Below are 25,528 nucleotides of genomic sequence, written 5' to 3'. Positions count from 1 at the left end.
GATATTTACCTATGCTCACGCTACTTATATAGATCTAGGTTCATATTCAGGTTAACGCCACTGCGCGCCTTTCACTCCTTCAAGTTGCCCTCTACCACGATGGTGAACACCAACCTCAAATACGTAGATCTTATACGCCAACGCACTTCAAAGTGGGCGAACTTGTCTCCCGAAACACAGGACATCAGAGTCAGTTCAATATGACTCTTTACGAGACGTTGTCTTAATGCCGACTGGTATGATCTAGGTCGGTTCGTATGGTCTGTTCAACGCCCAGACAGGCAGGTTCGATGTTGAAGGAAACGTGTACGATCCCGAGTTTCAGAAGATGCTTGACGCCACCGATGGAAAGATAAAGCTTTCTGATCATCTGCCCGTGCTCGACGACGAGGAGAAAGACTTTGCTGTCGGATCTATGGGCGTCAGGCCTAAGGAATTTAGTCTTGCATCAAACGTGTGAGTTTTTGACATAGTCAACCCTTGAGGGCTTCCCTCATTTCTACTACGATAGTACCGAGGGCATCGACAAAGCAAATTATAAAGGAGACTGGCAGTTTCTGCAGGGAAAACGAGGCGCCATGCTTGTGATGTACAAACCCCGTCTAGAGCATTTTCCTAAAGGAAAGGTATTTGAAGCTATCTACAAGGTTCCAGAGCTCAAGGACAAGTACGTCGTCCCATCGGTGTACAAGTGTCGCGCATATGCTACCTTTTTGTCCGAGAAGGGTGTGTCTATTCCTATCGTTTGATGTACAACTCAAATCTAAGGGAAATGACAAGCCGGAGAAAAGATTTCGTTGGCTCTCCTCCCGAAATCTGGAAAAGAGAACGAGACGCAGCTCAAATGGTGGACTGATTCGAAGATAGAAAACCTTCAAACCAGGACGGATAAAGACTACGTGTTCTCGCCGCTTTTCACCTGCAAGCGCAAGATTCCCTTGATTCGTCCTCTGATGCGCGACTCACCTACTCCAGACCCTGAGGATGCCGACTTGTAGGTCTCTTGTTATTCTTCGACCGCATTGCTAAGCGGACAAAAGTTGGATGGATGTTTACCCGCCTTGGGAGCCACTCGATGATGATGGAGAGATCGATCCAGTATATGATGATAATCAAGAGGTGTGTGCTTAGAGTTTCTCGCAACAGACATCGGAGACCAACGCTGTGTACCAAGGATGACCCGAACGTATACAACCCGCGAAGAGACTCTGTATTTGTGCCATTCCCTATTTCAGACGACAGTGACGATGAGTGATGACTTGTTGGGACCTTGTCTTCTTGTTATATTAGGTTGACGTTGCCATATGAGATGTATAATTACTTGTGTAGTGGATGTTCGAGTACAAGACTATTTATGCAGTGCCTAGTATTTGTTCGTGTCGTAATCTTGCAAATTGCGATGCACACGGCGGCCCACGATCGCAAGCACAGGATATCATTTCTTCATGTGACAAGTCTATATATGACTGCCACCCCCAGTACTAGGCAGCAATTCTTGTTTAGTACTGAACTACTCACTGCACCATATTGATGGGAAACGCAGCTCGGAAGTTCGTTGATCTCATCAGACAATCCACAGCGAAGTGGGCCAACTGGGATCCACCTATACCCATACCAGTACGTGACTCGTTTCTCGTCAATTTCATGGCTGCAGTTTATAAGTTCTCATGCAGGTCGGTGCATATGGCAGGCTGAATACAGAGACGGGCGAATTGGATATTGAAGGCAATATCTATGATCCGGAATTCCAGGTCTTGCTGGATAAGGTGGATGGGCAACTGAAGCTAGCAGATTACCGTCCTCAGATTGGTGCCGTGGAGGGCGACTTTATAGTGTGTACAATGGGTGTCCGGAAGAATGATCTCAAGAATGATGGAGAGATGTGTGTTCTGCGTGCGGTCTACTATGCGAGCGAGGACCCAGACTGATTGATGATTTGATAGAAATGTCGCTGGTCTCGCTCAAGCCTCTATCAAAGGAGAGTGGCAGTTTCAGCGCGGCAAGCGTGGTGCCCTCCTGATCATGCACAATCCGAGACAAGAATACCTTCCGCGCGGCAGGGTTTTGGAGACGCTGTACAAGGTCCCAGAGCTCAAAGACATGCACATCGTCAACTCTATCTTCAAATGTCCCGCCTACACCATATACCTTTCGGACAAAAGTATGTTTCCACACTCTATGTTCTCATGGTCCTGCTCATTACAGTAATCAGGTGGAGAGAAGATTTCCTTGGCACTTACTTCCAACGGGAATGCAAATGAGCCCTCGCAGTGGTGGTCGGATACGAATGTGAGCCTGCTGCGGAAGGGGCATAACAAGGACTATATGTTCACGCCACTGTATGGGCTCAAACGTAAGTTGCCATTGATACGACGTCTCATGCGAGACTCTCCTGTACCTGATCCCGAAGGTGATGACTTGTCAGTATCATGGGTTTTGTTCTCTCCAGGCGCTCCATCTGAAATGTTGCTCTTGGTAGCTGGGTAGACGTGCATGTACCATGGGATCCTCTGGATGAGGACGGGGATGAGGATTATTCATTAGAGGTACGTCGTGACTTTTGATTCTTGAACCCGTTCGTTTTGATGAATCCGTGCAGGACGAAGAAGATGGATGGGCGGCAAACACGGAGAGATAGGAGCATGCTTTGGACTCGGAGACTGATAGCACATGACTGTCCTTTGCCTCTGATGAATTTTCTAATGATTATCTCTCCTATGGTTTCATCGACATCTTGTACAATATTTGTCCTATCATGTTTGTCGTATATTAGTATGTTTGTATTAAGTAGCACTGCCCTGCCCATTTTTATCTAGCTCACGTGCACGGAGTAGGAATTCAGTGAGAGCACCGTGCAACGTCCTTTGTCTCCTTCTTTCGTTCTTCCCGTATTCTTCACTGAGCAGTATTTAGGTAATTATTCTCTACTTGCGAGGATGCACTCACTGTATGACTGGTGGGATCGTACTTTCAGGGGCAGCATGACCAAACCCGGTTACGCTACAGATCAGCACCCAAGGATCTTAGAGGGCAATGACCTCAAGGCACTTGCGAAATATATGAAGTCGGATAGCTGTCGGAATGTTTTCCTTATGGTGAGTTCCTTTATCACTTCAAGATTTGAATTATTCTAATGCCGATATTATGACGAAACTAGCTTGGGGCTGGTAAGGCTACAATTGCTAGTGCCACATTACATTTTCTTACGTATGCTATCAGGTGTGAGTACATCTGCCGGTATACCGGACTTCAGATCACCTGGTACAGGTAAGTCATACATAGCATCTGGTTCTGAGATGCAGATCAGCGTGTGACCTAGGATTATACGTAAGTGTGCTGTGTGTAGTGCGGCGCTGCAAGTGAGGAACATTAATATGATATTGTACAGGCCAACCTCGCACGGTTGAATCTTCCATTCCCGGAGGCGGTATTCGAGATAGGGTTCTTTAAAAAAAACCCGATACCATGTGCGTCCGTCCGTCCGAGCGAAGAAAGGAACTGAAATATGTTTATTAGTCTATACATTAGCCAAGGAACTATATCCAGGGCGCTTCCGACCTACGCCCACACACAGCTTTATAACACTCCTTCATTCGCATTCCCTGTTGCACACATGTTTCACTCAGAACATAGACACGCTCGAGCGGCGCGCAGGAGTGCCCGCGCATAAGATCATCGAAGCACATGGAAGCTTCGCCACCCAGCGGTGCATTGATTGTAAAACACCCTTTGATGCAGAGAAGATAAAGAAGGCGGTGTTGAGCGAGGAGATAGAGATTCCGAGGTGTGAACGGAGGAGGTGCAAGGGCCTGGTGAAACCTGATATCGTCTTCTTCGGTGAAGGGGTATGTTTGAGCCTCACAAAATCATACGGCATGGCTGATTTTTGGAGCAGCTTCCCGATCAGTTTCACAGATCTATCCGTAATCTGCGAGAAGCGGATTTATTGATCGTATTAGGAACATCGCTGACCGTGCACCCATTTGCCTCTCTCGTGGACCTTGTGCCGAATGACTGCCCTCGAGTGCTGATCAATCTCGATGAGGTTGGCAACTTTGACAAACCAGACGATGTGTTATTCCTCGGAAAGTGCGACGATATTGTGCGGGAGCTATGCAAAGAACTTGAATGGGAGGAGGAGCTCGATGCCGCTTGGGAGAAGACGAAGGAGAGCTTGGAGGCTGGCGAGAAAGAGCCAGAACTAGAACCAAAACCGGAGGAATCGACGGAGGACGAGGTGGAAATGATCACAAAGAATCTAGAGCAGGGTCTCAAAGTCAGTGACGAGAAGGATGAAAAGCGACCTTCGTCGAAGAGCGGCAAGGCCAGTGATTTGGTAGAACCGGATTCAGTTGAAGAGGACTGACTAGACGAGCCCTGCGAAATTCTCGACAGAGCAAAGTTATAGTGCGTCCAAATGATGGAGATTAGGTAGCCTGCTGTGTAGTTTAAGTTGTATGTGCTTGTGGATCCATGCTTCAAACATTAAATAAAGTGCATGTTGTGGGCAAGACTACTAGGGGTCAATTACTATATTGTGTCGGACACTGGGAGAATAACCAGTCGCGTGGTAGAGGTCTGAAGGACAATATCCTTCTGCGAGCATCAGACGATGATGTCGATTGGGATGGATGATCTTTCCTTTATGATGGCATTTGTCCTCTGCCTGCACCTAAATAAGCATGTCTTTGTTGTCGGACAAAGTGGCATACCAACTTTGTCTGAGAAGTACAAGAGAGGGGTAACAACTAAACACCTACACGCCGATATGCACCAACTGAAAGAGCAGGTTTCTTAACGTTTCGGACAAAGTCAATCGAGAAGGGATGCCTGTCTTCCTTCTGTATGATCTGGCTAGGGTACACCAGACCAAGTCGGGAGCCATGGGACTCGTCTTCGGAAGATGTTCACTGCCGATACACACATCAACAAAATGCTGTCTAAAATCATTAAAGTAGATGGTACCTTCAACTATCAGGCTGCTCATAGTTGTCTCTGACCCAATTCGCTTAACTTCAGCATGCACTCAAATCTCGGAGGTTACGTCGGAACCGGACTGGTATTGGAAAACACGCCACTAAGTGATTCGGACGTGGCCATCAACAGGACGTTTGATCATGTGAACTCGGGTTTGAGATGTGATCGGCATCCCAGGTGATTACGTCGGAGTTATCACCTTTAAGAAGGAAAGCTCGTAGATGCGAACTTGATGGAGAATCGAGAGCGTTCGTTGTTGTCAGTCATGCCATAGGAACTTCGCGTGTATTCGAGAAATTGTGGAGCAAAGCTCTAGCCGCAGATCGTCGTTCGGAATGAAGATGGTAAAAAAGCCGCTGAGCTTAAACTTATGATAATTGAAAGACTCGTCGAGTCTATCTGCTCAGTGCTGATCACCGTTTTAACAGGCATCACTTCTCCATTGCAGATCACTAGCAGTGAACAGCTTTATCAAACAACTGGAATCGCCTATTTGAACAGCCTATATCCTAGGATCATTTTCCTTTTTGCTGTCACTCCTGGACCCTCGATATCAATTTCCTACAAATTCAGCACCATGGAGGCTGTCGTTCCTCACGAAATCACGACAGAGCTCACACAAATACTTGCCAATCTTGTGCTTGGTGATAACAAGATACGTTCCAAGTGCGCGATCTTTTTCAATAAGCGCGACTCATACTGAGAGACTTGCAGTGCAGAACAGGCGGTTAATGATAGACTGGCTCAGACACCAGACCTATACCTGCTCGCATTGGCTCAGTTCTCTATTGCAGCTGATACCGAAGTGGCAAGTTGTTGTGTATTATGTCTCAATACCGCTGCCCTCACTCAATAAAGCGTAGATGCGATCCTTCTCTCTGGTCTTACTTCGTAGACTTCTCTTTCGCGCTGCACCGGGTCAGCAGCCCAGAGAAGGACGTCTAACGCTTTACGATCAACTCCCGGCGCATGCGTTGACAACTCTCGAGCGTCTACTACTCCACTCTCTGTCCCACGAGCCATTAGATGCTGTTCGCAGGAAGACAGTCGATACAGTCTGCGATCTAGCAAACAATTCTATGTCTCGAGGGCGCCCTTGGCACGCACTACAGGCACAAACATTTACTATGACGCAGACAGGTGAAGCTGGCTTCCGAGAATGCGCTTATAGGCTGTTTTCTGGTTGTCCCAATCTCGTAATGGATCTCCAGACAGATGCTGTCCTGACAGTTTTTCGGAAAGGTCTCCAAGACTCTCAAAGTGTTGAGGTACGTGGTCCTCCAGTCGAATTAATTGGCATTCATGGATGGTGCTCAGGTTCGGCTTGCTGCTCTCCGAGCCTCTGTGTCCTACCTTACTGCATGTGATCAACTTCAATTATCACACTCGCTCTCACTACTCTATCCAATGCTAGACACGTTACCTTCCCTTCCCAACATTCACCTTAAATCCTTCCTCAGCTCGCTAACGCCATTATGCTCATCTCATCCCAATCTCTTCGTGCCTCATATGGATGCCCTGCTGTCTTTCTTGCGTGGTTTGATAATGCCAAGCGTTGACTCAGGCCCGACACCCACGGTCGCTAAGCCATTCCCCGGCACATCAAGCTTCACGTTCCCTCCCGGCGGATCTGGCAGTCGGACTTCAGATGACAATGACGAAGTCACAGAGGACGAGGAGAAAGAGTTGGTCAGAAAAGCTGCATTAGAATTTATGGTAAGTCTTACCGAGGCTAAGCCTACACTGGCAAAGCGTTCGGAAGGATGGACCGCGGCTATGGTAAGAGCATCTCTAGAGGGCATGGGGGAATTACCAGAAGACACATTGGATTCCTGGCTCGAAGCTGATGTAAGATACTTATCGTGCATTTCTCCAAGTATTTCACCAACTCAAATATCTTAGCCCTCAGAGGACGCACAGGATGAGAATTATCCTCATGTATACGAGCAATCCCTCGATAGGGTGGCCTGTGCTCTTGGAGGCAAAGCAGTCCTTCCTCCGGCGTTCCAATATATTCCGTCCATGCTCGCCAATTACGACTGGAGATTGAGGCACGCTGGCCTGATGGCTATCGCAGCCATAGCCGAAGGCACGAGCAAGGTTCATTTAGCATATTTATGGCATAGTCCAGGCCCACTCATTCATCTATTATTAGGTGATGCAAATGGAACTTGGGAAGGTTGTCGAGTGCGCGTTCTTCAATTTATTGTCCGGTCCCTTTCATTGATCGTGTTCCCAGCCTCGTTACTCCAATGTTCAAGGACGCACACCCACGTGTGCGGTATGCCGCATGTCAATGCGTGTACGTTGCTTCTATTATCTCATGATGTCCTCGCTCAATGATTGATGCAGTGGTCAACTATGTACTGATTTGGAGGTAAGTTTAGTCACCCTACCACCATGATCCTCATAGACGCTTGTGCTCCAAGGAAATCATTCAAGATCGCTACCACGAACAATTATTCGCTGCGTTGATACCAACACTAGAAGCGCCAGAACCTCGGTGACTATTACATCCTTGATTCCGTCACTTGTCCTCCACCTGATCCTCTATTTTAGTGTGCACTCGCATGCTGCTGCTGCCCTGATCAATTTTTGTGAAGGTGTCGAACGTGACACCCTTGTTCCTTATTTGGACCCGATCGTTGAGCGCCTGCTCAAGATGCTCAATCCAGGAGCTGAGGATGGCAAGGTAGTCAAAGGTTATGTTCAAGAACAAGCTATTACAACTCTCGCTATGGTCGCTGATGCCAGCGAGACAACATTTGCTAAGGTATTATATTACAGTCTCGCGTGTCCATTGTTTGTCTGACGCTCGCATATACAACAGCACTATGCCTCCATAATGCCTCTTCTTTTGAATGTTCTCCGCAACGCCAACAGTTCTGACCATTACAAGCTACGCGCGAAAGCCATGGAATGTGCTGGTTTAATAGGTAAGAAACAGTTGATATCAGCGCAAGTTTCCTTGACTGATCCTTGTTAGCAATTGCCGTTGGACGTAACGTTTTCCGCGCTGACGCAAATACGCTTATCGAGCTTTTAATCAAAATCCAAAGTTCGTCCTTGACTGCCTCCAGATCAAATCTCGATAACCGTTTACCATGTATGATAGATTCTCCTGTCGACCCCTCAGACACCATGCTGCCCACCTTTTTAATTGCTACTTGGGCCAAAATTTGCCAAGCTCTTGGCACCGAATTCGAGCCGTTCCTTCCTGTAGTCATGCCTCCACTACTGAACGCAGCCAGCGCAAAAGCCGATGTCTCTATCTATGGTAATATCATTCATTCGGGTCACGGTACCCACTTACCTTGCTACACAGATGATGAAGACGATGTCGGCGAGACGCGAGAAGGCTGGGAGACTATCTCAATGGATGGTCAGATCGTTGGAATACGCACTTCGACTATCGATGAGAAATGCCAAGCCTTCGACACTCTCGTTGTCTATTGCGCGACACTTTGTGGCCGATTTGCACCTTATCTCGCCCAGAGTTTGGAGCTCTCCCTCCCCGCCCTAAAATTCTACTTCCACGACGGCGTCCGCGAAGCTGCGAGCAGGTAGGTGATCCTCATTGTCGCCACCCTTACTACTAATAATCATACGCACAGATTGATCCCTTTGCTTTTCTCTTGCGGAAAGCAGAGTGGAACACTAACATCGCAGATGGTAGCTGCTTCCTTCCTCCAGCTCATAAACACCATTCGAGCCGAAACAGATCCTTCGTTCCTTTCCTCGTTGTATAGAGCCCTTGCCGATGGGCTTCGAGTGGTTGGCATTCCAGCGCTCACACCGGATCTACAGGCTACCCTCATGGAAGCCACGAAGCATCAGCTTCAGACACTTGCAGATAAACGGAAACGACGCGCAGAGTCCCCGGAGGACGATCGCGAGGAGCTTGCGCTGTTAGAAGAGGTAGAAGAGTTTGCTCTGGAGGACATGGAGAAGCTGCTCAAAATATTGGATGGTCAGCATCCGCTTCTTGTGGCAGTTTCGAGTGTGAGGGATTTAGGGTTTAACCAGTGGGACAGCGAAGAGGAGCGTGATAGTGATGGTTAGCGCACAGGAATCCTGCGTCGTACTGATACTATGCAGTGGCTCCCAACATGTTTTTTTCTTCTTGTATTAATGAGGTGATCGTGCTCTATGATTCTGCCTTGTAATATCCGCCTGGCATGATGATAGTATTGCACGCTACAAATTACATGTACAAACGCTTTTGTGCACGTCAAGTGCGCATCACTGTATAAAGAGTCGCACACGAGGGAAGGGGTTGCCCGCTATAGCAAGTTAAAATCAACCAGATCAAGCAAATGCTGTGCGGTATGTAAAGGCGAAAGGCGCCATGATGTAAATCAATCTCGCGGACAGCCAGGGTAATGATGAATAATTGATGGTATGCTAGATAAGATGATAACATGCTAGAGAATAACCAGAAGTTCCAGATATATATGCGAGCTGTACCCTTGTTAATACAGATTAACCAATGGGGCGTGGAGGCGCATATGGATAGATAAGAACAAAAAACCAAGAAAGGCAGGCGTCACAGAATCCCTGAGTCTTTGAGAGCGTTCTGTAGGATGGTCTCCTTGACCGCAGCGAAAACGAGTCTGATATTCGTCGTATCGGTGGCTTGTGTTAAGCTATGACATAGTGAGTGATGAGCGAGGCGTGATAAATCACACTTACTGAGGGTAAACACTTAGGCGCGCCCGGTTAGCTTGCATGAACTTCCATAGAATATATTTTGCCGCTTTGTTGATGTCTGCGCCACCCGTATATTCTGGGAAGTACTTCTCGATCGGTACCTGTAAAGTGTCAACAGATCTCCATGCGTTTGCAACAATGAATACATACCTTTGGTAGCTTGTTCTTGAAAACGTCTATCTTGTTCAAAAATAGTATGATAGAAGTTCGCAGAAACCACCGGGAGTTGATAACCGACTCGAATAGGATAAGGGATTCTTGCATGCGATTCTATTGACAAAATTGACGACACCCAATAATCGTGCATGCAACAGGACCTACCTGGTTCTTCTCTTCTAATAGTACTTGATCGTATTCCGATAATGCTGTGCAGAAAATGATGCTTGTTACAGATTCAAAGCAATGTATCCATTTCTTCCGTTCCGAGCGCTGGCCGCCGACATCAAACATGTGGATGCTACGAGACCGCGATCAAAAACGGAACTTTGACATTCCAGTGTACTCACGAGAGCTGTCCCATGTTAAACCGCGTTTCTGTGATGCCGGTTGTCTTTGCTCGAGCTCGTAGTACGTCATTTTCTGTTGGTGTATAGTCGGGTGTGCCTATACGAAGCACTTCCGTGAAGAAACTGAGAGCGTACACCGTGAGTATTTGTAATCTGAGTGAATAGAAGGACTCACTAGCTAGCCGAGTCCATAAGATAAAACTGGCTCGAACAGTCCATCACTTTGGAAATGATAGGATCTTGCCATAGTTCATGGATGGCTTGTGCAATGTCAGCGGAGAAAATAAATTCAGGCGTGTTTTCAACCCTATATTCGATGATGCGTTCGGCAAAAGTCTACGAAAGCAATGAATTAAGGTAGGAGAGAAGGCGAGAAAGAACGTACCCGATTCGCGGGCAATACACACTCCACATTCATGTTACGCATCTGCAGGACAATGGCTTGCGCGGAGTCGAGAGTGTTCCGGTATATTGTCGGACGGAACACCATGAGTTCGTCTGGGGTGAAGCCATTCTGGTGAATGATTTTCATCTGCTTCACTATTGTTGACTTTCCGGATTCGCCGGACCCTGAGGTTGGATATGAGCAGTAAGAACAAAGAGAAAAGGGTTGAACGGATAAAGGCAGTTAAAGGAAATAGACCAAGTAGATGCAACTCCGGAGATGTTTGCCTCGTAAAAAATGAAATAGACAGACATGGAGTAAAGTAGAAAGCAAGATACGTACCGAGAAGAAGTATCTTACACTCCTTCCTAAACTTCTTAGAGTCCTCGTCTATCTGACGGTCGATAGCATCTGACCTGGCCTTCTCTTCTCTGTCCTGTGCTGATACGCAGTTGCCCATGAGGAATGAGGGGAGCGTGCTAATGGAAAAACAATCGGTGAGAGGGATATGATCTGGCCAGCGTGTACGGCAAACTGTTGGAATTTGATTGTGATAGCGTTAAAGAACAAGTCTGCCAAAATGAAGAAGGTCGTTTCGTGAATATGATATGTCCGTTCAATTGCTTTCAATGATAAGTCGAGGACAAGTAGAATGAAAGGACCTTGGCTACCCGGGCGGCTTTGTTTGTAGTGACTGTAATGTCACTGTCACACGAAGTGTGTAACGACGTGTGACAACACGCCTACGTTCTCATTTATCAATCACAAAAACCTTCCGTGGTTTTACATCAATTGATAGTCAACTAATACCACTGTAGTTTCACGATCATCATCCAAGAAGACGGCTGTAGTGGACGCCATTGACATGTGTGCACGTCGTTGGATGGACGACACGTCGACACTTCAAGTTGGCCAAACTTTGTTCCTTGTTCCAAATCAGACCTAAGCACCGCCAAGGCCCAAAGTGCACCGGCCTCAACGTAACCGCCACTAATCCATTATACTAGCATTGACACTAGTCTGATCGGTGCGTTGATTCGGAAAGGTTACGCTGACGATATATATAAATGCCAATCGGTACCCTGAGTTGATTAGGCCCTCCCTGACATACGACGTGCCGTGCATGTCAATGTCATCAGGCATGGCCCATGGGACTTCCCCACCGGTTCGGCTCTACGGGCCATCTGAAACTGTATCCTGTCCATGACCATGTGCTCCCTTTCCTTGATGCCGACGGACATCATAAAGATTGGTGTAATGTTGGTGATCTCAAAAATAGCTCAGTGGGTCACCATCAAAGTTTAGGTGGGTCGCAACATATTTATTACTCATTCTGTTTATCCATATACAGGTTCAGTACTTGTCTAGTTCCCGCTTTGCACATGTCACGTATTACCGTCGACACATTCTGACAGATATACGTGGCTATATTAATCCTGTTACTATTAGGATACGACCCGACAAAAGGTCCTTTTGGATATATATAACAAAGTCCATGAGTTAGGCTCGCCCCGGTCTCCAGGGGCCTTCGAAGGCTTCCGACTGCAAGAACACCTGTATACCTACGCCTGCACGATATCGCCTCCGGTTCTATAGCCAACATCTAATTCGCATATCACAAGATCAGAGCACCGCCAACGACGAGCGCCATGAGGCCATGTAGCATCTTGATTTCAGTCGCAAGTGCTCCAGAAGTTGATGTCGGAGTTTCGTGTGCAGAGGTCGTAGTAGACGAAACACTCGCCGACCCAACGGATGACAGTGAGGATGTGTGGGTTGACGATGTATTCGAGGTTACGGGTCCCGGTGCAGTGCTAGTAGCAGCACTGACACTCGTGGTTGTAGTAGACTGGCCTGAGGCTGCGTGTGACGGTCAACACCCAGGAATTCAATTACTATATGACTGCTGAGCGCTAATTACCTGAGAATGTACTTGCACCGGAACCGGCCGAGGAACCTGCGCATATGAGAAACGTTTTTTCACTCAATGCATATAAAAGACCCACCGTTAGTGCACAAGTTGCTGTAATACAGCCAAGCAGTGCCTTGGGTTGTTATATTGCAGCTCGTATTGAAGCATGACTGAATGGCTGCTTGAAAGGGCTGGGAGGCACAGACGCATGTACTGTTCGAGCTATGTACGGCAATGATTTTAATAATTTTTAGACAAACTTGGCTCAAAATTGGGCACTCACAACGAATAACAGCCAGCCGCCGTCGCAGCCGTCCCCGCACAGACTTGCGCACATTCAGGAAGTGTATAGTTCTGTGCGGCACAGAAACCGAAAGCTAAAAAAAAGACGAAAACGAGTGAACAGTGCATGCCCGGCAACGAGGTCTAGCACAAAGAGATTTGGGCGCTAATTTCTAATAGCTACGGTTGGAACTTTGAAAGCGGGCAATCAATCGAACCATCATGCTTTAATCTCTGCCACCATCTACGTACCCACGTCGCCCATATTTTTTATCACAATCAAACACTGCATGGCCTAAACCGCAAGGCAATCGGCATTTAGGGTGCAGCTGTGCCAGCGCTGGGCCAGGGCAATGCGCAAAGCGGAACTTGGACTCCTCTTTGCTCTCAGCACCACTCCTGGAAATCACCCCTACTCATCAACCCACGATATTTACCGAATAGTCAAATTGAGGATGCTACCAAGGGGTGCAAAAACTAATTATGATGTATGTATCTGAATGGTGACACCTGGTTACCTCGAGCCCTGAAGGGGAGAGTGGCGCCAAGCAATAGGTATGTACGTAGTAACCGAACGTCGTAGTCCTGGCTGACGTCTAACGCCGACCTCAAGATTCTAAAACATCCAAGTAAAAGTGTTTGTAACTCGAATAAAATAATAGAAGATATCAAAGTAAGGTTAACCCCCGGTGACGATGCGAATATAAATATTGCCATCTACGCTGACCGGATCACACGACGAACGCCGCTCCAATAAGGGTGCCAGCAAGGGCAACGAGCCCACCGAATGCACTGTTGAGAGCAAGCGAAGGCGCGAGACCCGTGGCAGCACCAGATGAGGTTGCTGCTGAAGTTTTGGCACCCGAAGCAGTTGTAGCGGGGGATGTGTTGGTCGAGGTCGAGGTCGATGTCGATGTCCCACTCGTGGTGGTGGTAGAGTTCCCCGAAACTAATCTCATCAGCCCCAGTACACACTTTGGAAAGAACGACATACTTGACGCGCACTCAGATTGTTGAAGTGCTTGGGCCTGAGCGACCTCGGCAGTAGTGCAGTTAGCCTGCAGACACGCGCCGGCAGCGTCCTGGAATGCAGTGGAGGTGCAAACACATGTAAGGTCAGAGCTAATATTGAGCATGTGAGATTCAGAATGCTCAAATGCTGTTTGAAACCTAGCCAACTTACAAGCTGGAGCAGTTTCCTGCGGAAGCGGCTTGGGACGAGCATGAAAGGATGCACGGGGTAACACCACTTGGAACCGCGGCGTCAGACGTCGTGGTCGCTGATTGAGCGTAGGCAGTCAGAGCTGCTGTTGCGAGGACGAAAAGTGACTTGAAAAGCATGATCGGCGTGTAGTATTCTTGAGTTGGCAACAGGTGCGCTTTGCATTTAAAGTGTAACCGTGGGAAGGCTGTCGGGGCAGCTGGCACTTGCTGGCATGCTCATTGATCGATCGATATGCGCGGACTACGTAGGCCCTGGCAAGGAGCTTGGCAATCTAGGGCAACCTGGCTACTGGCAGGTTTTCGACAGGTGCCGAGGCACATCGGACTTTCTGTGCACGCTGATTACGAAAATCATGACGATATATTGATGCGGTGTGGGGAGGCTCTTGAGTGAGTGCATCTGCATCAATGCTCTTGTCTTTCTCTTTCTTTCTTTACTGTTTCTTTTTGATGTTTTCTCTGGGGCTAGCATCGGACCTTTTGCTAAAATACTTGGCGCTCAAGCTCAGTGAGTGATGGGAATGCTCGCAACGTGGCTTTCGGTAGTCTGTGACCTGTCCTCCCACACACGGTCACACCTGATGATCGATGTTCTTCCTCAATTTCTGAGACCCGCTTAAATTATCGTCTTTGTTGTACTGACAGATATATTTTTTGTAAAAGAATATATATTCAACCACTACTTTGAATTTATGTTGGCAACAGGTGCTTCAGAAGTGGAGTGTGAAGTACGCGGCATCTGTGGCCAAAGACACAACAGGGTTCGTGGCAGCGCCACGGGTACATAGAAGCTCGTTTTAAATGAAACAAACAGCGCCACAACGCCGCAAGTGGCAACAAGATGAAAATCACCGCAACGACCGAAATTGAGACGTCGACCACGCGGCCGGAACCCTGCGGAGCGGCTGCCGGAGCCCAGGATGGTTCCGGAACGGTGCTGCATCAATTGATTCACACACAGACCAACTTGTGCATCAAAGAGCGTCAGCATCTGAATCGTATGTACTATGTAGTATCAGAAATGGGGTCAAGGTTCTTGCGACGTGTGGTGATATTTGTTTTGCGTTTCATTTCCGTTCCAATGGTTATTTAATGACGCGGATGGAGGGTAACCATTGAATTTCGAGTGCAGAAGACAAATCGGAAAGACCGATTACCGCCTGAACAGGTGAGAATTGGATAATTGTTTCCGCAGTGTCGGAACCCAAGCTACCAAAAACGTAATGAATCAGCGCGCCACCATGAAGCATAGTAATAATATACAATACTGACCAGTTTGTAACTCGTAGATCCGGGGTTAAGACCAACATACAGCAGCTTCAGCCAACGGCGAGGATTCTTCAGTGTAATAACATGTTGTACTTGCCACTCTTCAAACGTGAAGTTTTAGCCAGCAACGTCGTTAGCTAGTGTCAAAGCGGCGGAACAGTGTCCGTTATTTTGCCCTGATGCGCGTACAGTAACAATATTGGCTGGTCGGAGAAAATAAGCGAAAACGACGTTCGCTTGGATAGAAACGGTTTCTCTAGAGTGGTGAGTAGTAGGCTAGTAGTCCAATGCAGAACGAAATATATATATATATGAGTACACTGATCAATATTAATGTTAAATGGTACTCACGTGTGATATTCTCTGCTATGAACTTATCGGTCAGTGGCTAGACCAATATGACGCGGTGAGGGTGAAGTTTCACCGCAATATTACCGATGCACATCTTTTCAAGATCTGCGATGCGAGTTTCCTTATGGGTTCCGTCCGTGCAGAATCGATACAAGGCCTAGTATGTCATCTTCGTCAACGTCTCGGGATTCGCCATGTCTCACAAACTATACCGTATTTCCGACAGTAGCATAGTCGGTTTAAGCCGTAAATTTTATAAATATAACGAGATCCCCGCGCCTTGAAATCTGAGTCCATGGAGGGACCTGCGGCTGAATACATACCCTGCTCCCAAAATTTCTGCTATGTCGAAGGGGTCCACCTAGTGAGGTGAATATTCACAATAACCTGGCGGGTGGACTAGAGCACATTCGTGCTAGAGCCCGCGACCTTTACTCGATTTTCGAGCTGGTCAATTCTTTGAACATTATGGTATACAGTCACCAGTATGGCGACTATACATGCAATTGATGAAAGTAGTATACAATCATACCATGGGTGTCCTCAGAATAAGCTGACAGGTCGAAGCTGACGTAGCCATCGGGCTTGGCAAAAAGACTGACGATTTATCATGGTAACCAGACAGCGTTGTATAGAGGATGAAGTGTGGCATGAGTAGTATACGCTGTCAAAGAGTGCCTGTCCCTAGAATCATATTCGCTCCCCGACGCTGCTTACTAATGTACTGGTCACATGATTTAATTTGATTGGCTGAGACAACTTGGCAGCCAATCATGTCACTTGCCGCTTCGCTAACGTTTTCTATCTCACATGTATCTATTTAAATTTTGAACCCCAGTCTCTTTCATACTGCGAAGCTACCTAATTAGTTATCTCTCGGATATTCCACCGTGCCATCTCTTTTTCACACCCTCATGGTGTCTTTTCTATTACTTTCAATTGAGCCTAGGCCTCGTCCTCATGCTCGCATTGATCAGTCAAATCACATATGATTAGTTACTAGTCCTGTGCAATAAAATAGTAGACAAATAGCACTGTAGCACACAAACTTGCACTTACATAGCGACTGCGGGGTCTCGGATAGCATGTCCGTTATCACCGTGACCGAGACTCGGCGCTGGCTAACGCAGTGGGGCTGCGGTCCTTGCCAGGAACATTTCCTTTTGCTCGAATTTAGCAAACCTTAGACTCGAGTAATTCTCTTCATCTAGAAAGCACGTTTTGTCAGTCCTGGCGCCTTATTAACGGTTCTATAAAGCCCCATGGAGCTTGCTCGGTCTGACGAAGCTTTACAGTTCTTCACCACATTTTTTGAGCCCACGGAGGGGGATCATATGCGGTTCAGGGTCTAGACCTGGCTTTGCCTGGACCTGCCTGGATGTTCTCATCGGACCTAGGGTCCTGACTCAGTCACTCCAGTATCACTCTAATACTTTTTAGGTTGGTCTAGTTTTCCGAGACTCACGGTTCGTCAAATGTTTAGATTTCGTTTGTGCAACCATACACGTAACCCTCACCTCTTTTCAAGCTCCAGATTTATCACAATCAGACACGCTGTGAGCTTTCTCTCGGTTTTCTCCCCGTGTAATTCCCATCTCTAGATATAGACGCGCTCTATCATAGAGTCAGTCTAAAATGAAATTGCACTTGCACCAACCTTAAAAAGCCCCACATCCCATAATACGTACGGCGTCTCAGCCTCGACCGGTCTGAATACTTAGTAGGGTCTCCAGAGTTCGACTAAGCTATCTTAAAAGAGTCTTCTTCACGCAGCACTGGATGTTCATTTCTCTTTCTTAAACCACGTTCATCCTTCGTAGCAAGGTCCACTTGTGTCCATTGGTACTTGATATTTCGAGGTTTTATCTTTCCTTCCTGCTGGCCTCAGGATGCGATCTGCCTCGTATACTCATTATCCGCCATCTCGCTCGGGTGACCGACCGAGCTTTGACGGCAACGACAGCCCGAGAACTCCTGGCGCCCATCCACCCAACGACAGCCTGCGTCCGCGCAGCATCTTACGCAAACCAAACCCTCTAATCCCTCCTTACCCTTTAGATCACTCCCTTCAAGTTCCTCGACCATCACGACCTCTTGCCTTGATGCCTCGCATGGATATACATCCCCCGTATCAAACTCCCAGTTTACTTCCCTCAACGTACAATGACTCTTCCCACTTACTCGCCACCCCATATAGTCGTGGTCAGGCACAGTGGATGCCTCGTGGATATGAGTCGAGACACCAGCAGTATAATCCTCCACATCCCACCGATTACCAGCAATCACCTCGCGATCATGGCGACCATCAAAAACGTACATCCCTGCCACCACATGCTTTCCAACAACAGCAGAACGGTACTCGCGATGTCTCTGCGTCCATGCCAGACATCAGGCGCATACCCAGACCGTCATCCGCGGAAATAGAGAGGGACAGGCAGGCTCGGGCATGCGGACTTCAACTCGATTACACGTCACACCACAATGTTCCCCCTTCCTCAAATACCCATCTACCACGAGGTAGCAGGCGCCTCGAGGAAGATCAGCCACAGCGCGAGCCGAAGACGCTGTTAGACCGTGGAAAACCTTATGCACCCCGACCAAAGCCACACATCTTGTACCCTAGGCTCGACAAGCTCGTTCGACGTGAGAAGCATCGTGCGATGGATCACATTTCTTTTGACGAGGATGTAATGGAAATGTATAGAGAAGAAGGAGATTTACGAGAGAAGCTTCGTGAAAAGCGCAAGGGCGGTGCTGAGAAGAGAGATCCAAAATTTCGTCTGTTGTGTTTTGCGTGTAGTTTTTGTGTTACACTAACATTCAGACAGGTGTGATAGGAGCGCCGTTGCGTGATGTGTTGATCCATGCATCATCCACGATCACCATCGGCGAACACCAGCACGACGTACCGACCCTTGTCGTTGCCTGTGTAGAAGAGCTGACCAGAACGGGTACCACATCTTCTCTCCCTTGAATTGATCCATCATTTACCCTCATCAGGTATTTACCAACAGGGGCTGTTCCGTACATTGCCTAACCTCGATCGGCACATGCAATTGATCGACATCTACAGTTCCAGCACCGATTATGGGGCTCAATTCAGCATGCACGGGCAGACCATGCCAGACATCTGCGCTGTCTTATCCACGTTCATCTCCACTCTTCCCCAACCTCTCCTCGATCCTAAACTTTACGGTGGATTTTGGCACTGGTGCGTCAAGCCCAGCGTGAAGCGCGAGGAGGTAAGGCGAAGCCAACAGGATGCGGAAGAAGAGGAGAAACGTGATAAAGGCGAGCTGCCACCCTTGCTTCCCATAACAGCCCGACAGCATCAGAAACAAGTCCAGGACGACCTTCACCTTAGTCACGACGGTGATATCGAGCGCCATCAGATCATGATTGCACAAATAATCCTCCGCTTCCTGCCTATAGGCAATCTCTCCCTACTGATTTACCTCTGCGGATTTTTCACCCAACTTCCCCTTTGTCCTGAGAACGGCATCCAATTCGAGGATATCGCGCGGATCTTTGGGCACAAGATTTTTGGTGCGACGGCGAAGGTGTCATCGCAGAAGATGATGGTTTGGTTATTAACGAGGTGGCACAATATCTCAGAAGGTCTCCTCACTGATGCATGCGGAATGTCGCGGCCGTCCACCCCTGTCCTCAATCAAAAGGAGTTGCCTACTGGTGAAGACAGCGGTGGTAGCCCAATGGTGAAAACCCCCAGTTCGCGTCGCAGTCGTTCGTCGGACAGCGATCGTTCCTCGTATTCGTCTTCTCCCCACGATCAAGCGGAATCCAGCACTACTCGGCATCGTAAGAAACGGAGCATAGAATCCACACCAGAGTCGGGTGAGGATGGACTGTCAAGATCTCGCCGTCTTCCAAGGCGGAATCGATCAGGTCTGTCTATGTGATCTTTGAATCGCATCCTTGCTCGAACAGACGTATATAGGTCGCCAGAATAGTGCGTTCATTTCGCACCGGAAGAAGGTTTCTGTGCAGGAACTTCCAGACGTGTTTTCAAAGGGTGAGTGTTTATCTGACGGAGAGAACGGTATCTTATTTAGTTCCAGCATTTGCGAACGCACGGGTCACTACTCCATCATCACCTCTCGAACGCACTTCAGGGGATCAGCCAGAAAGCATACTTCTCGATACTCGAGTACGCCTCGCGCGCCTTCACAGCGATCTCCAGCGCAACAATTTGGTCGTTGTCGACGCTATCAAGGAATCATTCAAGGCCAGTGACGAAGCGCGCTTACTTTCTGAGAAGATTGGGCAGCTAGAAAGGACATACGGGGACATTAAGTCACGTAATCCAAATATGCTCGCCAGCACAAGGGAACCGCTGCAGGTTGGCATGTTGGAGGCAGAGTGACTACGCACACTAGAATATACAAGACGTCACAGAGTTATAATATGATAGTGGTAGGCCTTAATACACGATTCTAGGGTACTGCTAGTAATTTAACTGCAGTGTTGTGGATTTGAACGTGCATTTCATCTGCGAGATAAATTACAAACTGTTGACAGGTTATAGTGCGCATGCTAATGGTACAGAGAACGTAATGAAAGCGAATGTTGCGAAACGAATTCAAAGGGACAGCTCCGGTCAGTCTTCACCACTAAAAGTCAAGTACCGCTGCTGCCCTTGCGGCCTTCTGTTTCCTCTTTCTTTCCTTTCTCTTCGCACTCCCGTTCCTCCGTTTCCCGAAGTACGGGTTTATGATCTCTCTTAGCAACTCCTTCAGTAACCCGCCTTGATACGCATTCTCCTTCGGAAAGAATTTCTTCGGCTTCTGCTGGAGAGTATATGCTGTCAACTCTCCCAAGGACGCAAACAGCTTTACAGGCTTCCCAGTCCTCGCTGAATCAACCAGGTCTACAAGGTTGACATGCGTGTCCCAAACGCGCTACACAAGCGCCTCAGCCACGATAACTCGCTACAATAACGATCCACAAACCTGACGACACGCCTCAATTGAATCCGGAACAGGATCAATTCTCAGCACGCGGCATAAATTCTGCCAGTTCGAAATGTCGTTTCCGTCAGTCCCGAAATGCGTGTTGAATTCCTGAACGAGCGCGTCTTTGAATCCCTCTCGTACTACTATGCGCCTCTGAGTATCTTCGACGTCACATTTCAAGACTTTGACGAGACGGTCAAAGTTCTTGTTTGAGGACTGGCTCTCGTTGAAGGAGAATGCTGCGAATTGAGCGAAGAATGCGGCGAGGGGCGTGTCGTCGACGGGAGGTGGAGTGAGCGTACGCCTTGAATTGGCGCTTTCGCTCCTTCTTCGCTATATTTTTCTGTCAAAAATCAATTCAAGGGAATTTGGTCGGAGCTTACCTCTAAACCAGAAGACATAGTATATGGGAGGGCTTATAGAACACAGAAGATGAGAGAGACCCCTGTGCTGTGCCACATCGCGAACAGACTCTTATGTAAGGCGTTCATATCCGCCTCGTGGCTTACGTGCATGCCCATTACCCACGAAGAACCCGCGAAGAAGGATCGTCATTAGCCTATATATGGTAACTGACCCACAAATTGATGAAGATAGTCCTGAATCCAATGACTGTAACATAATGAGTGCATGTGAATCGGCTACGAGTCACGGTCAAATTGTGGGCCCGCGGAACACCTGTCTTTAGGTAGTTCTTCGAAGCTGGACCTATTTTGAACCAACGAACAATGCCTATGGCCTGGCTTGTTTTTTAAATTGGATGTCCATGTCATTGCTTCCGTGTGTTTCTCCGCCGCGAAAGTCATAAGCTTCAAGGTACATTACATGGATAATTATCACTGGCTCGTTTGAGCACGGAAACGTAAGCTGTAGACACGCTCCCACGAACGGCGCACTAAAGGGCGCTTCCCGCACCCACATATTACGGCCATGCAGCGGGCTCCAATACAATTACAAGCACCCCAGAATGGTATCAGAATCTGTGGAGAACCTCATGTTATTGGGGTGGTTGGGGGGTGGCCGTAAAAATATACCCATCTCTGCTGCGACTGCACGGATGCCATGAGGCAACCAGAATTATGTACATATAGTCCTGATCAAGAAGTGACCAGAGAACGAACCCTTGTTTCGAGGCACACGCGTAAGGATATCGATAGTGGAGTGTGGGGCCAATGTGATTAGCTTCATAGATAAACAAATATAAAACATTAAAACGCTACGAGAAACACTGCTGTGCCGGGTCTCGTCGTTCCTGTGACTTCAAAGTAGATGATACAGCAAGGAATTATATCTATCCGAAATGTGTACGAGTAAAAAATGACGACCTTCCGCAGCCAAAAGTACTTATGCGCTTGCCGATCCGGCCGCGTCGGGATACGTACGAGGCTATCAGATTCGATGCTGCAATTCATCTCTATATCACGCTTGGGGATAAAAACAGTAAGTATTCTAGTTTATGGGCATACATGTGATGTCAATACAATTACACAATACTTTGTAGCTGCCGGTGCGGCATTCAACGCAAAACGCGAGCCTTATTCGTAGATGTTCAACGAGTTGAACTCAAAATAAGCATTCTTGAATGCTGATGGGTTGTTGTTTACATAATCTGACAATGTGGGATGAATTTTTCGAGAGACTCGCTAGAAGAGTGGATACTCACCAACACATGTAGATGGACATCCAGACGAGGAGTAAACTGAACCTGCCCAGTCTCCGCCTGGATAAGCCACGTGTATCAGGTTAGGTGAAAGTTCAAGAATGACGATGATCACACACAGAATGTAAGGTTAATGATAATGTTTTGCGCCCCAAAATGAGTGGAGAGATCGCAATAAGTATCGGGAAAATACGCGGCGGGTGTCCCCTTTGAAATTGTGTTCCGTTAGGGATTCAATTACATAAAAACGCGTGGGAATAACATACCCAATGGCTAGTATTGATGCTTGACCCAGGAGACTTGACGTCGCTTGGAACAGAGCCACTCGTCCTCTCCCAAAAGAAAATCTTGATGTAAGTCGAACGCTTTTCTATCGCATACCTGGCCATGGTTTTCTGTTATCCTGCAAGAACTAATGACCAACATGGAGTACATACCAGCCACCCCCGTTGCTGTTAAACGGCGGGCCATAGCTCTTGTTGTCGTTGATATTGACCCCACACCCCGCATTGCCGTTAGCGTATGCGTAGCAGTTCGTACCACTGACGGTGCTAAATTCAATTTGCATCAGGCACCACCAAATACCTAGAGACTCGATAAACCTGACCCTGACATTGCGCGAGAAGAGGGCATTGTGCAATCTGAAAACCAATTTGAGTACCCATAGTTTTCACCACTCGAACGTGATCTTACTGGAGCTCGTGTGTAGACTGCATGTATTGGGAGTTTTATCATTCACGCCTTCTACAATGTCGATTTCGCCCTGTAACCATGAGTTATAACAGAAAAAAAACAACAATCTGAACACACTTCGTTCGGCCAGTTTGCCCCCACTTCCTGTGGTGAATATTAATGAAAGAAATTATGCTGAGAATGGGACAAACCCTGTTAAATCAATAACATCGTGGTGCGCTCGTCAGACGTCAAAACACTGAGAGAAGGAGTAATCCTAACCCTGACCCATAGTCAGCTTCAAGTCAACCGATCACAAGAGATTGAACGCACAAATAGCTGGCCATGTTCCACAACCTTGTGGCATATGCGCAATGTCGAAACTGGATTAGATAAGTAAAATTCTTCGCACTCGTGCCACAAGTTCACGTAGACGTACATTGCCACATGAGTTTCGTATTGGGAATTTGACATGATTCGAAAAGATTTTCTTCCTGGGTCGGAGGAGGACAATTTCGTGGTATAGTCAGCTCGAAGCGTGAGTTTATTATTAGCCACTGAAACGAGTTTATCTGCTTTGGCAGTACTCTCGTTGACATAGGTCCTGGGAACGTGGAGTGAATCAGCCCCCAAATATTGCGATTCAGGGGATGTCTTACACTCTGCCGTTGGTGGGGTCCGAGATGGCTTGGAATTTAAACGCGTTAAGGAAGCTCTGGCCTGCGAGCTGGCTCGACCTTTGGTATGTAGCACTCGACGTCATTGTTACAGCGAGGGCTAATATGACGAAGGAATGAAAGTCGATACGCATGATGAATGAAGAATAAGGGATGAATATTCAACTGGTGACTGGGGATTTCTGGGCCATGTTTATCCTGCCTTTATAGCGATGAAGGCCAATGGCGGATCTGGTCATGTCTCCCAATGCTCTTACCTGCAAATGATATATGTGACAGTGCACGAGATTGTATAGAATAGTCAGAAGTGTGTGCTCCATACCAACGTCACTCAACCAGGATGTAGCTGGTGCTTTTCCGAAACGATACCCCTAACACTCAAGATGGATTATTATCGCCAGGTTTGGCGACGAACAAAAGATAGGCTGGAGTCAAAGTTTGACAAACCTCAGGCCTCAGGCCCGAGCAGCGTCATAAAGTTGGAGCGCCCATATAACAGGATCGGTGCCTTTAATTTGTGTAGTTCCTGTCGCTTGAAATAAATCAGCTCAGACGTTCGCACCATTATTGAGCATTAGAGCCTCTTCAGAAAGATAACTGCACGTTAACCCCAAGTCGTTTTGCAAGTTCCTGCAAAAATCCCCGAAAAATATGGGAAGGGAGCGTACAAATTTGTGTTGGTACCACTGAAGTTACGCTGGTGGTGGCCAATAACGGCAAATGGTGATGGGTATACACACTTTATGTTCCGAGGATGTACATGGACTAATCCCTGTATTGCCTCGTGCTCTCCTTTTGGTTCCGGATGAGTAGGGAATAGTACTGCCAGTTCTACCAAGGAACAATTTTGAAGGAGCACGCTTTATAAATGCACATCACGGTTTGTCGTCCTACTTCTGCCATATTTGACAGCATCATCGAAACAGGTGCTCCTCTATCTCCATCGCACTTGATCAAGTGACCGTGTGTTGTATTGCATGTGAATTGACCATTGAGTGGGTTGGGAGTAAGGCAGAAGATATATAGTGTGTTTGGGAATGTTTATGCTACATACGAAAGTCTGTATTACATAAGCGTAAAAGTTTACTCGACTTGAGCGAATCCGGAGCTTTCTGGACCAAATGACTCGCTGAAGTCGTAAGCGTTCATTTCAGTGGTCTTGCAGATTCAATAGTAGTCTAGTTCAGAGTCGAATGGCACAGCGATATCACCGTTGTGCAATTTGACTCTGGACTAGACTAGGCTCTCTTGATGCTCCATTATTATTGTGTGCTGTGACGTGCACATAATAGCTCGCCGATATAAACTGACGGGAAGTGCGTGGTTCACGTTGAAGGATTAGCGCCTCAAGTTAACAGTGACGTGTTGGTTATGTCCATAATATTGTCTGATGAGTCCAATACCTTCTCACAGCGTTACCTCATCATTTCTCTCATATTGACTCAATCCAAATCTACGACCACCGTGATGAGTGAAGACCATACGCCCGATCCTCCTGCAGAAGCAGATTCGTCCTAGGATTGTTGTCTATCATTAACATTACCCTCCTCGTCCTCCTAGCAGCGATGGGTACCATGAACATCCGATCTGCGTACGTATCTCAGGCTTGATGGTCCTCTACCGCAGATGACTTGAAGGTCCTCACAAGAGGACCTGGAGGGCGTATGTAGCGTTCCTAAAAGCCTTCGTCCCTACATATCTCCATAGTTTCTCTCATATTCTTTATTGTTCCTGACTCTACACTATATAAAGCGCCATTTATCTACTGTTAGGGTAGTTGATCTTTCCCCCACCGAATCCATCTAGTTCAGGCAGTTCTCTTGTCTGAAACCTAAGTCCATCCAATCCTCAACTCTCTCGTGTAAACGTTTTCTAAACGCCGCACTAGTTCATTCCCGACGATAAGCTTGTCGCATCCAACCACTAGGCC

At 47.5% G+C, this 25,528-nt stretch overlaps 10 protein-coding genes across 10 annotated transcripts; 5 read left to right on the top strand and 5 right to left on the bottom strand.

Moving 5' to 3' along the window:
• The first annotated feature begins 6 nt into the window (after positions 1 to 6).
• Positions 7 to 1,384, top strand: F5147DRAFT_287398 (uncharacterized protein). Its single transcript, XM_041429044.1, has 6 exons — positions 7 to 189; positions 248 to 456; positions 512 to 726; positions 781 to 994; positions 1,041 to 1,119; positions 1,175 to 1,384. Exons 1-6 carry the CDS (start codon positions 100 to 102, stop codon positions 1,253 to 1,255), a joined length of 888 nt encoding a protein of 295 aa, XP_041290321.1. The 5' UTR covers positions 7 to 99; the 3' UTR covers positions 1,256 to 1,384.
• Positions 1,385 to 1,390: 6 nt separating this feature from the next.
• Positions 1,391 to 2,858, top strand: F5147DRAFT_707039 (uncharacterized protein). Its single transcript, XM_041438046.1, has 5 exons — positions 1,391 to 1,617; positions 1,674 to 1,882; positions 1,944 to 2,161; positions 2,213 to 2,420; positions 2,480 to 2,858. Exons 1-5 carry the CDS (start codon positions 1,531 to 1,533, stop codon positions 2,562 to 2,564), a joined length of 807 nt encoding a protein of 268 aa, XP_041290320.1. The 5' UTR covers positions 1,391 to 1,530; the 3' UTR covers positions 2,565 to 2,858.
• Positions 2,859 to 4,513, top strand: F5147DRAFT_707037 (DHS-like NAD/FAD-binding domain-containing protein). Its single transcript, XM_041438045.1, has 8 exons — positions 2,859 to 2,913; positions 2,975 to 3,095; positions 3,158 to 3,167; positions 3,220 to 3,267; positions 3,320 to 3,327; positions 3,389 to 3,467; positions 3,517 to 3,845; positions 3,896 to 4,513. Exons 2-8 carry the CDS (start codon positions 2,982 to 2,984, stop codon positions 4,364 to 4,366), a joined length of 1,059 nt encoding a protein of 352 aa, XP_041290319.1. The 5' UTR covers positions 2,859 to 2,913; positions 2,975 to 2,981; the 3' UTR covers positions 4,367 to 4,513.
• An 861-nt stretch (positions 4,514 to 5,374) lies between these two features.
• Positions 5,375 to 9,144, top strand: F5147DRAFT_707032 (armadillo-type protein). Its single transcript, XM_041438044.1, has 15 exons — positions 5,375 to 5,643; positions 5,692 to 5,785; positions 5,841 to 6,245; positions 6,295 to 6,825; positions 6,880 to 7,077; positions 7,133 to 7,164; positions 7,217 to 7,279; positions 7,330 to 7,354; positions 7,407 to 7,480; positions 7,537 to 7,750; positions 7,808 to 7,913; positions 7,964 to 8,035; positions 8,093 to 8,254; positions 8,303 to 8,540; positions 8,592 to 9,144. The coding sequence occupies exons 1-15, from the start codon at positions 5,555 to 5,557 to the stop codon at positions 9,037 to 9,039; spliced, it is 2,751 nt and encodes a 916-aa protein (XP_041290318.1). The 5' UTR covers positions 5,375 to 5,554; the 3' UTR covers positions 9,040 to 9,144.
• On the bottom strand, positions 9,145 to 11,252 carry F5147DRAFT_707024 (heterotrimeric G protein alpha subunit). The gene is made up of 8 exons (XM_041438043.1): positions 10,921 to 11,252; positions 10,579 to 10,763; positions 10,369 to 10,529; positions 10,194 to 10,316; positions 10,009 to 10,144; positions 9,838 to 9,957; positions 9,670 to 9,788; positions 9,145 to 9,623 (listed from the first exon to the last, which is right to left on the bottom strand). The coding sequence occupies exons 1-8, from the start codon at positions 11,036 to 11,038 to the stop codon at positions 9,524 to 9,526; spliced, it is 1,062 nt and encodes a 353-aa protein (XP_041290317.1). The 5' UTR covers positions 11,039 to 11,252; the 3' UTR covers positions 9,145 to 9,523.
• Positions 11,253 to 11,986: 734 nt separating this feature from the next.
• F5147DRAFT_707021 (uncharacterized protein) lies at positions 11,987 to 12,985 on the bottom strand. Its single transcript, XM_041438042.1, has 4 exons — positions 12,774 to 12,985; positions 12,585 to 12,712; positions 12,500 to 12,535; positions 11,987 to 12,438 (listed from the first exon to the last, which is right to left on the bottom strand). Exons 1-4 carry the CDS (start codon positions 12,899 to 12,901, stop codon positions 12,194 to 12,196), a joined length of 537 nt encoding a protein of 178 aa, XP_041290316.1. The 5' UTR covers positions 12,902 to 12,985; the 3' UTR covers positions 11,987 to 12,193.
• A 313-nt stretch (positions 12,986 to 13,298) lies between these two features.
• On the bottom strand, positions 13,299 to 14,197 carry F5147DRAFT_287195 (uncharacterized protein). The gene is made up of 3 exons (XM_041429043.1): positions 13,956 to 14,197; positions 13,767 to 13,894; positions 13,299 to 13,721 (listed from the first exon to the last, which is right to left on the bottom strand). Exons 1-3 carry the CDS (start codon positions 14,111 to 14,113, stop codon positions 13,504 to 13,506), a joined length of 504 nt encoding a protein of 167 aa, XP_041290315.1. The 5' UTR covers positions 14,114 to 14,197; the 3' UTR covers positions 13,299 to 13,503.
• A 3,417-nt stretch (positions 14,198 to 17,614) lies between these two features.
• On the top strand, positions 17,615 to 20,077 carry F5147DRAFT_639100 (uncharacterized protein). Its single transcript, XM_041432996.1, has 5 exons — positions 17,615 to 18,394; positions 18,445 to 18,567; positions 18,617 to 19,522; positions 19,575 to 19,649; positions 19,696 to 20,077. The coding sequence occupies exons 1-5, from the start codon at positions 17,719 to 17,721 to the stop codon at positions 19,998 to 20,000; spliced, it is 2,085 nt and encodes a 694-aa protein (XP_041290314.1). The 5' UTR covers positions 17,615 to 17,718; the 3' UTR covers positions 20,001 to 20,077.
• On the bottom strand, positions 20,078 to 21,079 carry F5147DRAFT_615876 (uncharacterized protein). Its single transcript, XM_041432531.1, has 3 exons — positions 20,973 to 21,079; positions 20,587 to 20,922; positions 20,078 to 20,535 (listed from the first exon to the last, which is right to left on the bottom strand). The coding sequence occupies exons 1-3, from the start codon at positions 20,988 to 20,990 to the stop codon at positions 20,248 to 20,250; spliced, it is 642 nt and encodes a 213-aa protein (XP_041290313.1). The 5' UTR covers positions 20,991 to 21,079; the 3' UTR covers positions 20,078 to 20,247.
• Positions 21,080 to 22,016: 937 nt separating this feature from the next.
• F5147DRAFT_639095 (2 beta-glucan) lies at positions 22,017 to 23,868 on the bottom strand. Its single transcript, XM_041432995.1, has 11 exons — positions 23,581 to 23,868; positions 23,361 to 23,525; positions 23,254 to 23,304; positions 23,060 to 23,087; positions 22,943 to 23,012; positions 22,857 to 22,890; positions 22,687 to 22,800; positions 22,516 to 22,630; positions 22,369 to 22,456; positions 22,253 to 22,309; positions 22,017 to 22,198 (listed from the first exon to the last, which is right to left on the bottom strand). The coding sequence occupies exons 1-11, from the start codon at positions 23,730 to 23,732 to the stop codon at positions 22,125 to 22,127; spliced, it is 948 nt and encodes a 315-aa protein (XP_041290312.1). The 5' UTR covers positions 23,733 to 23,868; the 3' UTR covers positions 22,017 to 22,124.
• Positions 23,869 to 25,528: the final 1,660 nt, after the last annotated feature.

Source organism: Suillus discolor (genome assembly GCF_016758755.1).
Source record: "Suillus discolor strain FC423 chromosome Unknown F5147scaffold_46, whole genome shotgun sequence".
Lineage (NCBI taxonomy): Eukaryota > Fungi > Basidiomycota > Agaricomycetes > Boletales > Suillaceae > Suillus > Suillus discolor.
This window is presented reverse-complemented; position numbering and strand designations above follow the sequence as displayed.

Excerpts from the sequence above, each read along its gene's own strand:
- F5147DRAFT_639095 (XM_041432995.1), bottom strand. The coding sequence starts at position 23,732 with ATGCGTATCGACTTTCATTCCTTCGTCATATTAGCCCTCGCTGTAACA. Across the intron at positions 23,088-23,253 it reads GGAACATGGCCAGCTATTTG|GGAAGTGGGGGCAAACTGGC; the intron begins TGCGTTCAATCT and ends ATATTCACCACA. Across the intron at positions 22,631-22,686 it reads AACAGCAACGGGGGTGGCTG|GTATGCGATAGAAAAGCGTT; the intron begins GTATGTACTCCA and ends AACCATGGCCAG.
- F5147DRAFT_707037 (XM_041438045.1), top strand. The coding sequence starts at position 2,982 with ATGACCAAACCCGGTTACGCTACAGATCAGCACCCAAGGATCTTAGAG. Across the intron at positions 3,468-3,516 it reads TAAAAAAAACCCGATACCAT|TCTATACATTAGCCAAGGAA; the intron begins GTGCGTCCGTCC and ends TATGTTTATTAG. Across the intron at positions 3,846-3,895 it reads TCGTCTTCTTCGGTGAAGGG|CTTCCCGATCAGTTTCACAG; the intron begins GTATGTTTGAGC and ends TTTTTGGAGCAG.
- F5147DRAFT_707024 (XM_041438043.1), bottom strand. The coding sequence starts at position 11,038 with ATGGGCAACTGCGTATCAGCACAGGACAGAGAAGAGAAGGCCAGGTCA. Across the intron at positions 10,764-10,920 it reads GTGTAAGATACTTCTTCTCG|GGTCCGGCGAATCCGGAAAG; the intron begins GTACGTATCTTG and ends ATCCAACCTCAG. Across the intron at positions 10,530-10,578 it reads GTGTATTGCCCGCGAATCGG|ACTTTTGCCGAACGCATCAT; the intron begins GTACGTTCTTTC and ends TTGCTTTCGTAG.
- F5147DRAFT_707021 (XM_041438042.1), bottom strand. The coding sequence starts at position 12,901 with ATGCACTGTTCACTCGTTTTCGTCTTTTTTTTAGCTTTCGGTTTCTGT. Across the intron at positions 12,536-12,584 it reads CAGCAACTTGTGCACTAACG|GTTCCTCGGCCGGTTCCGGT; the intron begins GTGGGTCTTTTA and ends TCATATGCGCAG. Across the intron at positions 12,439-12,499 it reads CGGTGCAAGTACATTCTCAG|CCTCAGGCCAGTCTACTACA; the intron begins GTAATTAGCGCT and ends CGTCACACGCAG.
- F5147DRAFT_707039 (XM_041438046.1), top strand. The coding sequence starts at position 1,531 with ATGGGAAACGCAGCTCGGAAGTTCGTTGATCTCATCAGACAATCCACA. Across the intron at positions 1,618-1,673 it reads ATCCACCTATACCCATACCA|GTCGGTGCATATGGCAGGCT; the intron begins GTACGTGACTCG and ends GTTCTCATGCAG. Across the intron at positions 2,162-2,212 it reads CATATACCTTTCGGACAAAA|GTGGAGAGAAGATTTCCTTG; the intron begins GTATGTTTCCAC and ends TACAGTAATCAG.
- F5147DRAFT_639100 (XM_041432996.1), top strand. The coding sequence starts at position 17,719 with ATGCCTCGCATGGATATACATCCCCCGTATCAAACTCCCAGTTTACTT. Across the intron at positions 18,395-18,444 it reads GAAGAGAGATCCAAAATTTC|GTGTGATAGGAGCGCCGTTG; the intron begins GTCTGTTGTGTT and ends ACATTCAGACAG. Across the intron at positions 19,650-19,695 it reads TCCAGACGTGTTTTCAAAGG|CATTTGCGAACGCACGGGTC; the intron begins GTGAGTGTTTAT and ends ATTTAGTTCCAG.
- F5147DRAFT_287195 (XM_041429043.1), bottom strand. The coding sequence starts at position 14,113 with ATGCTTTTCAAGTCACTTTTCGTCCTCGCAACAGCAGCTCTGACTGCC. Across the intron at positions 13,895-13,955 it reads GCAGGAAACTGCTCCAGCTT|CTCTGACCTTACATGTGTTT; the intron begins GTAAGTTGGCTA and ends GCTCAATATTAG. Across the intron at positions 13,722-13,766 it reads ACAATCTGAGTGCGCGTCAA|TTTCGGGGAACTCTACCACC; the intron begins GTATGTCGTTCT and ends TGATGAGATTAG.
- F5147DRAFT_707032 (XM_041438044.1), top strand. The coding sequence starts at position 5,555 with ATGGAGGCTGTCGTTCCTCACGAAATCACGACAGAGCTCACACAAATA. Across the intron at positions 6,246-6,294 it reads AAGACTCTCAAAGTGTTGAG|GTTCGGCTTGCTGCTCTCCG; the intron begins GTACGTGGTCCT and ends GATGGTGCTCAG. Across the intron at positions 8,255-8,302 it reads AGCCGATGTCTCTATCTATG|ATGATGAAGACGATGTCGGC; the intron begins GTAATATCATTC and ends CTTGCTACACAG.
- F5147DRAFT_287398 (XM_041429044.1), top strand. The coding sequence starts at position 100 with ATGGTGAACACCAACCTCAAATACGTAGATCTTATACGCCAACGCACT. Across the intron at positions 457-511 it reads TTTAGTCTTGCATCAAACGT|TACCGAGGGCATCGACAAAG; the intron begins GTGAGTTTTTGA and ends CTACTACGATAG. Across the intron at positions 995-1,040 it reads GACCCTGAGGATGCCGACTT|TTGGATGGATGTTTACCCGC; the intron begins GTAGGTCTCTTG and ends AGCGGACAAAAG.
- F5147DRAFT_615876 (XM_041432531.1), bottom strand. Across the intron at positions 20,536-20,586 it reads CAATTGAGGCGTGTCGTCAG|CGCGTTTGGGACACGCATGT; the intron begins GTTTGTGGATCG and ends GCGCTTGTGTAG.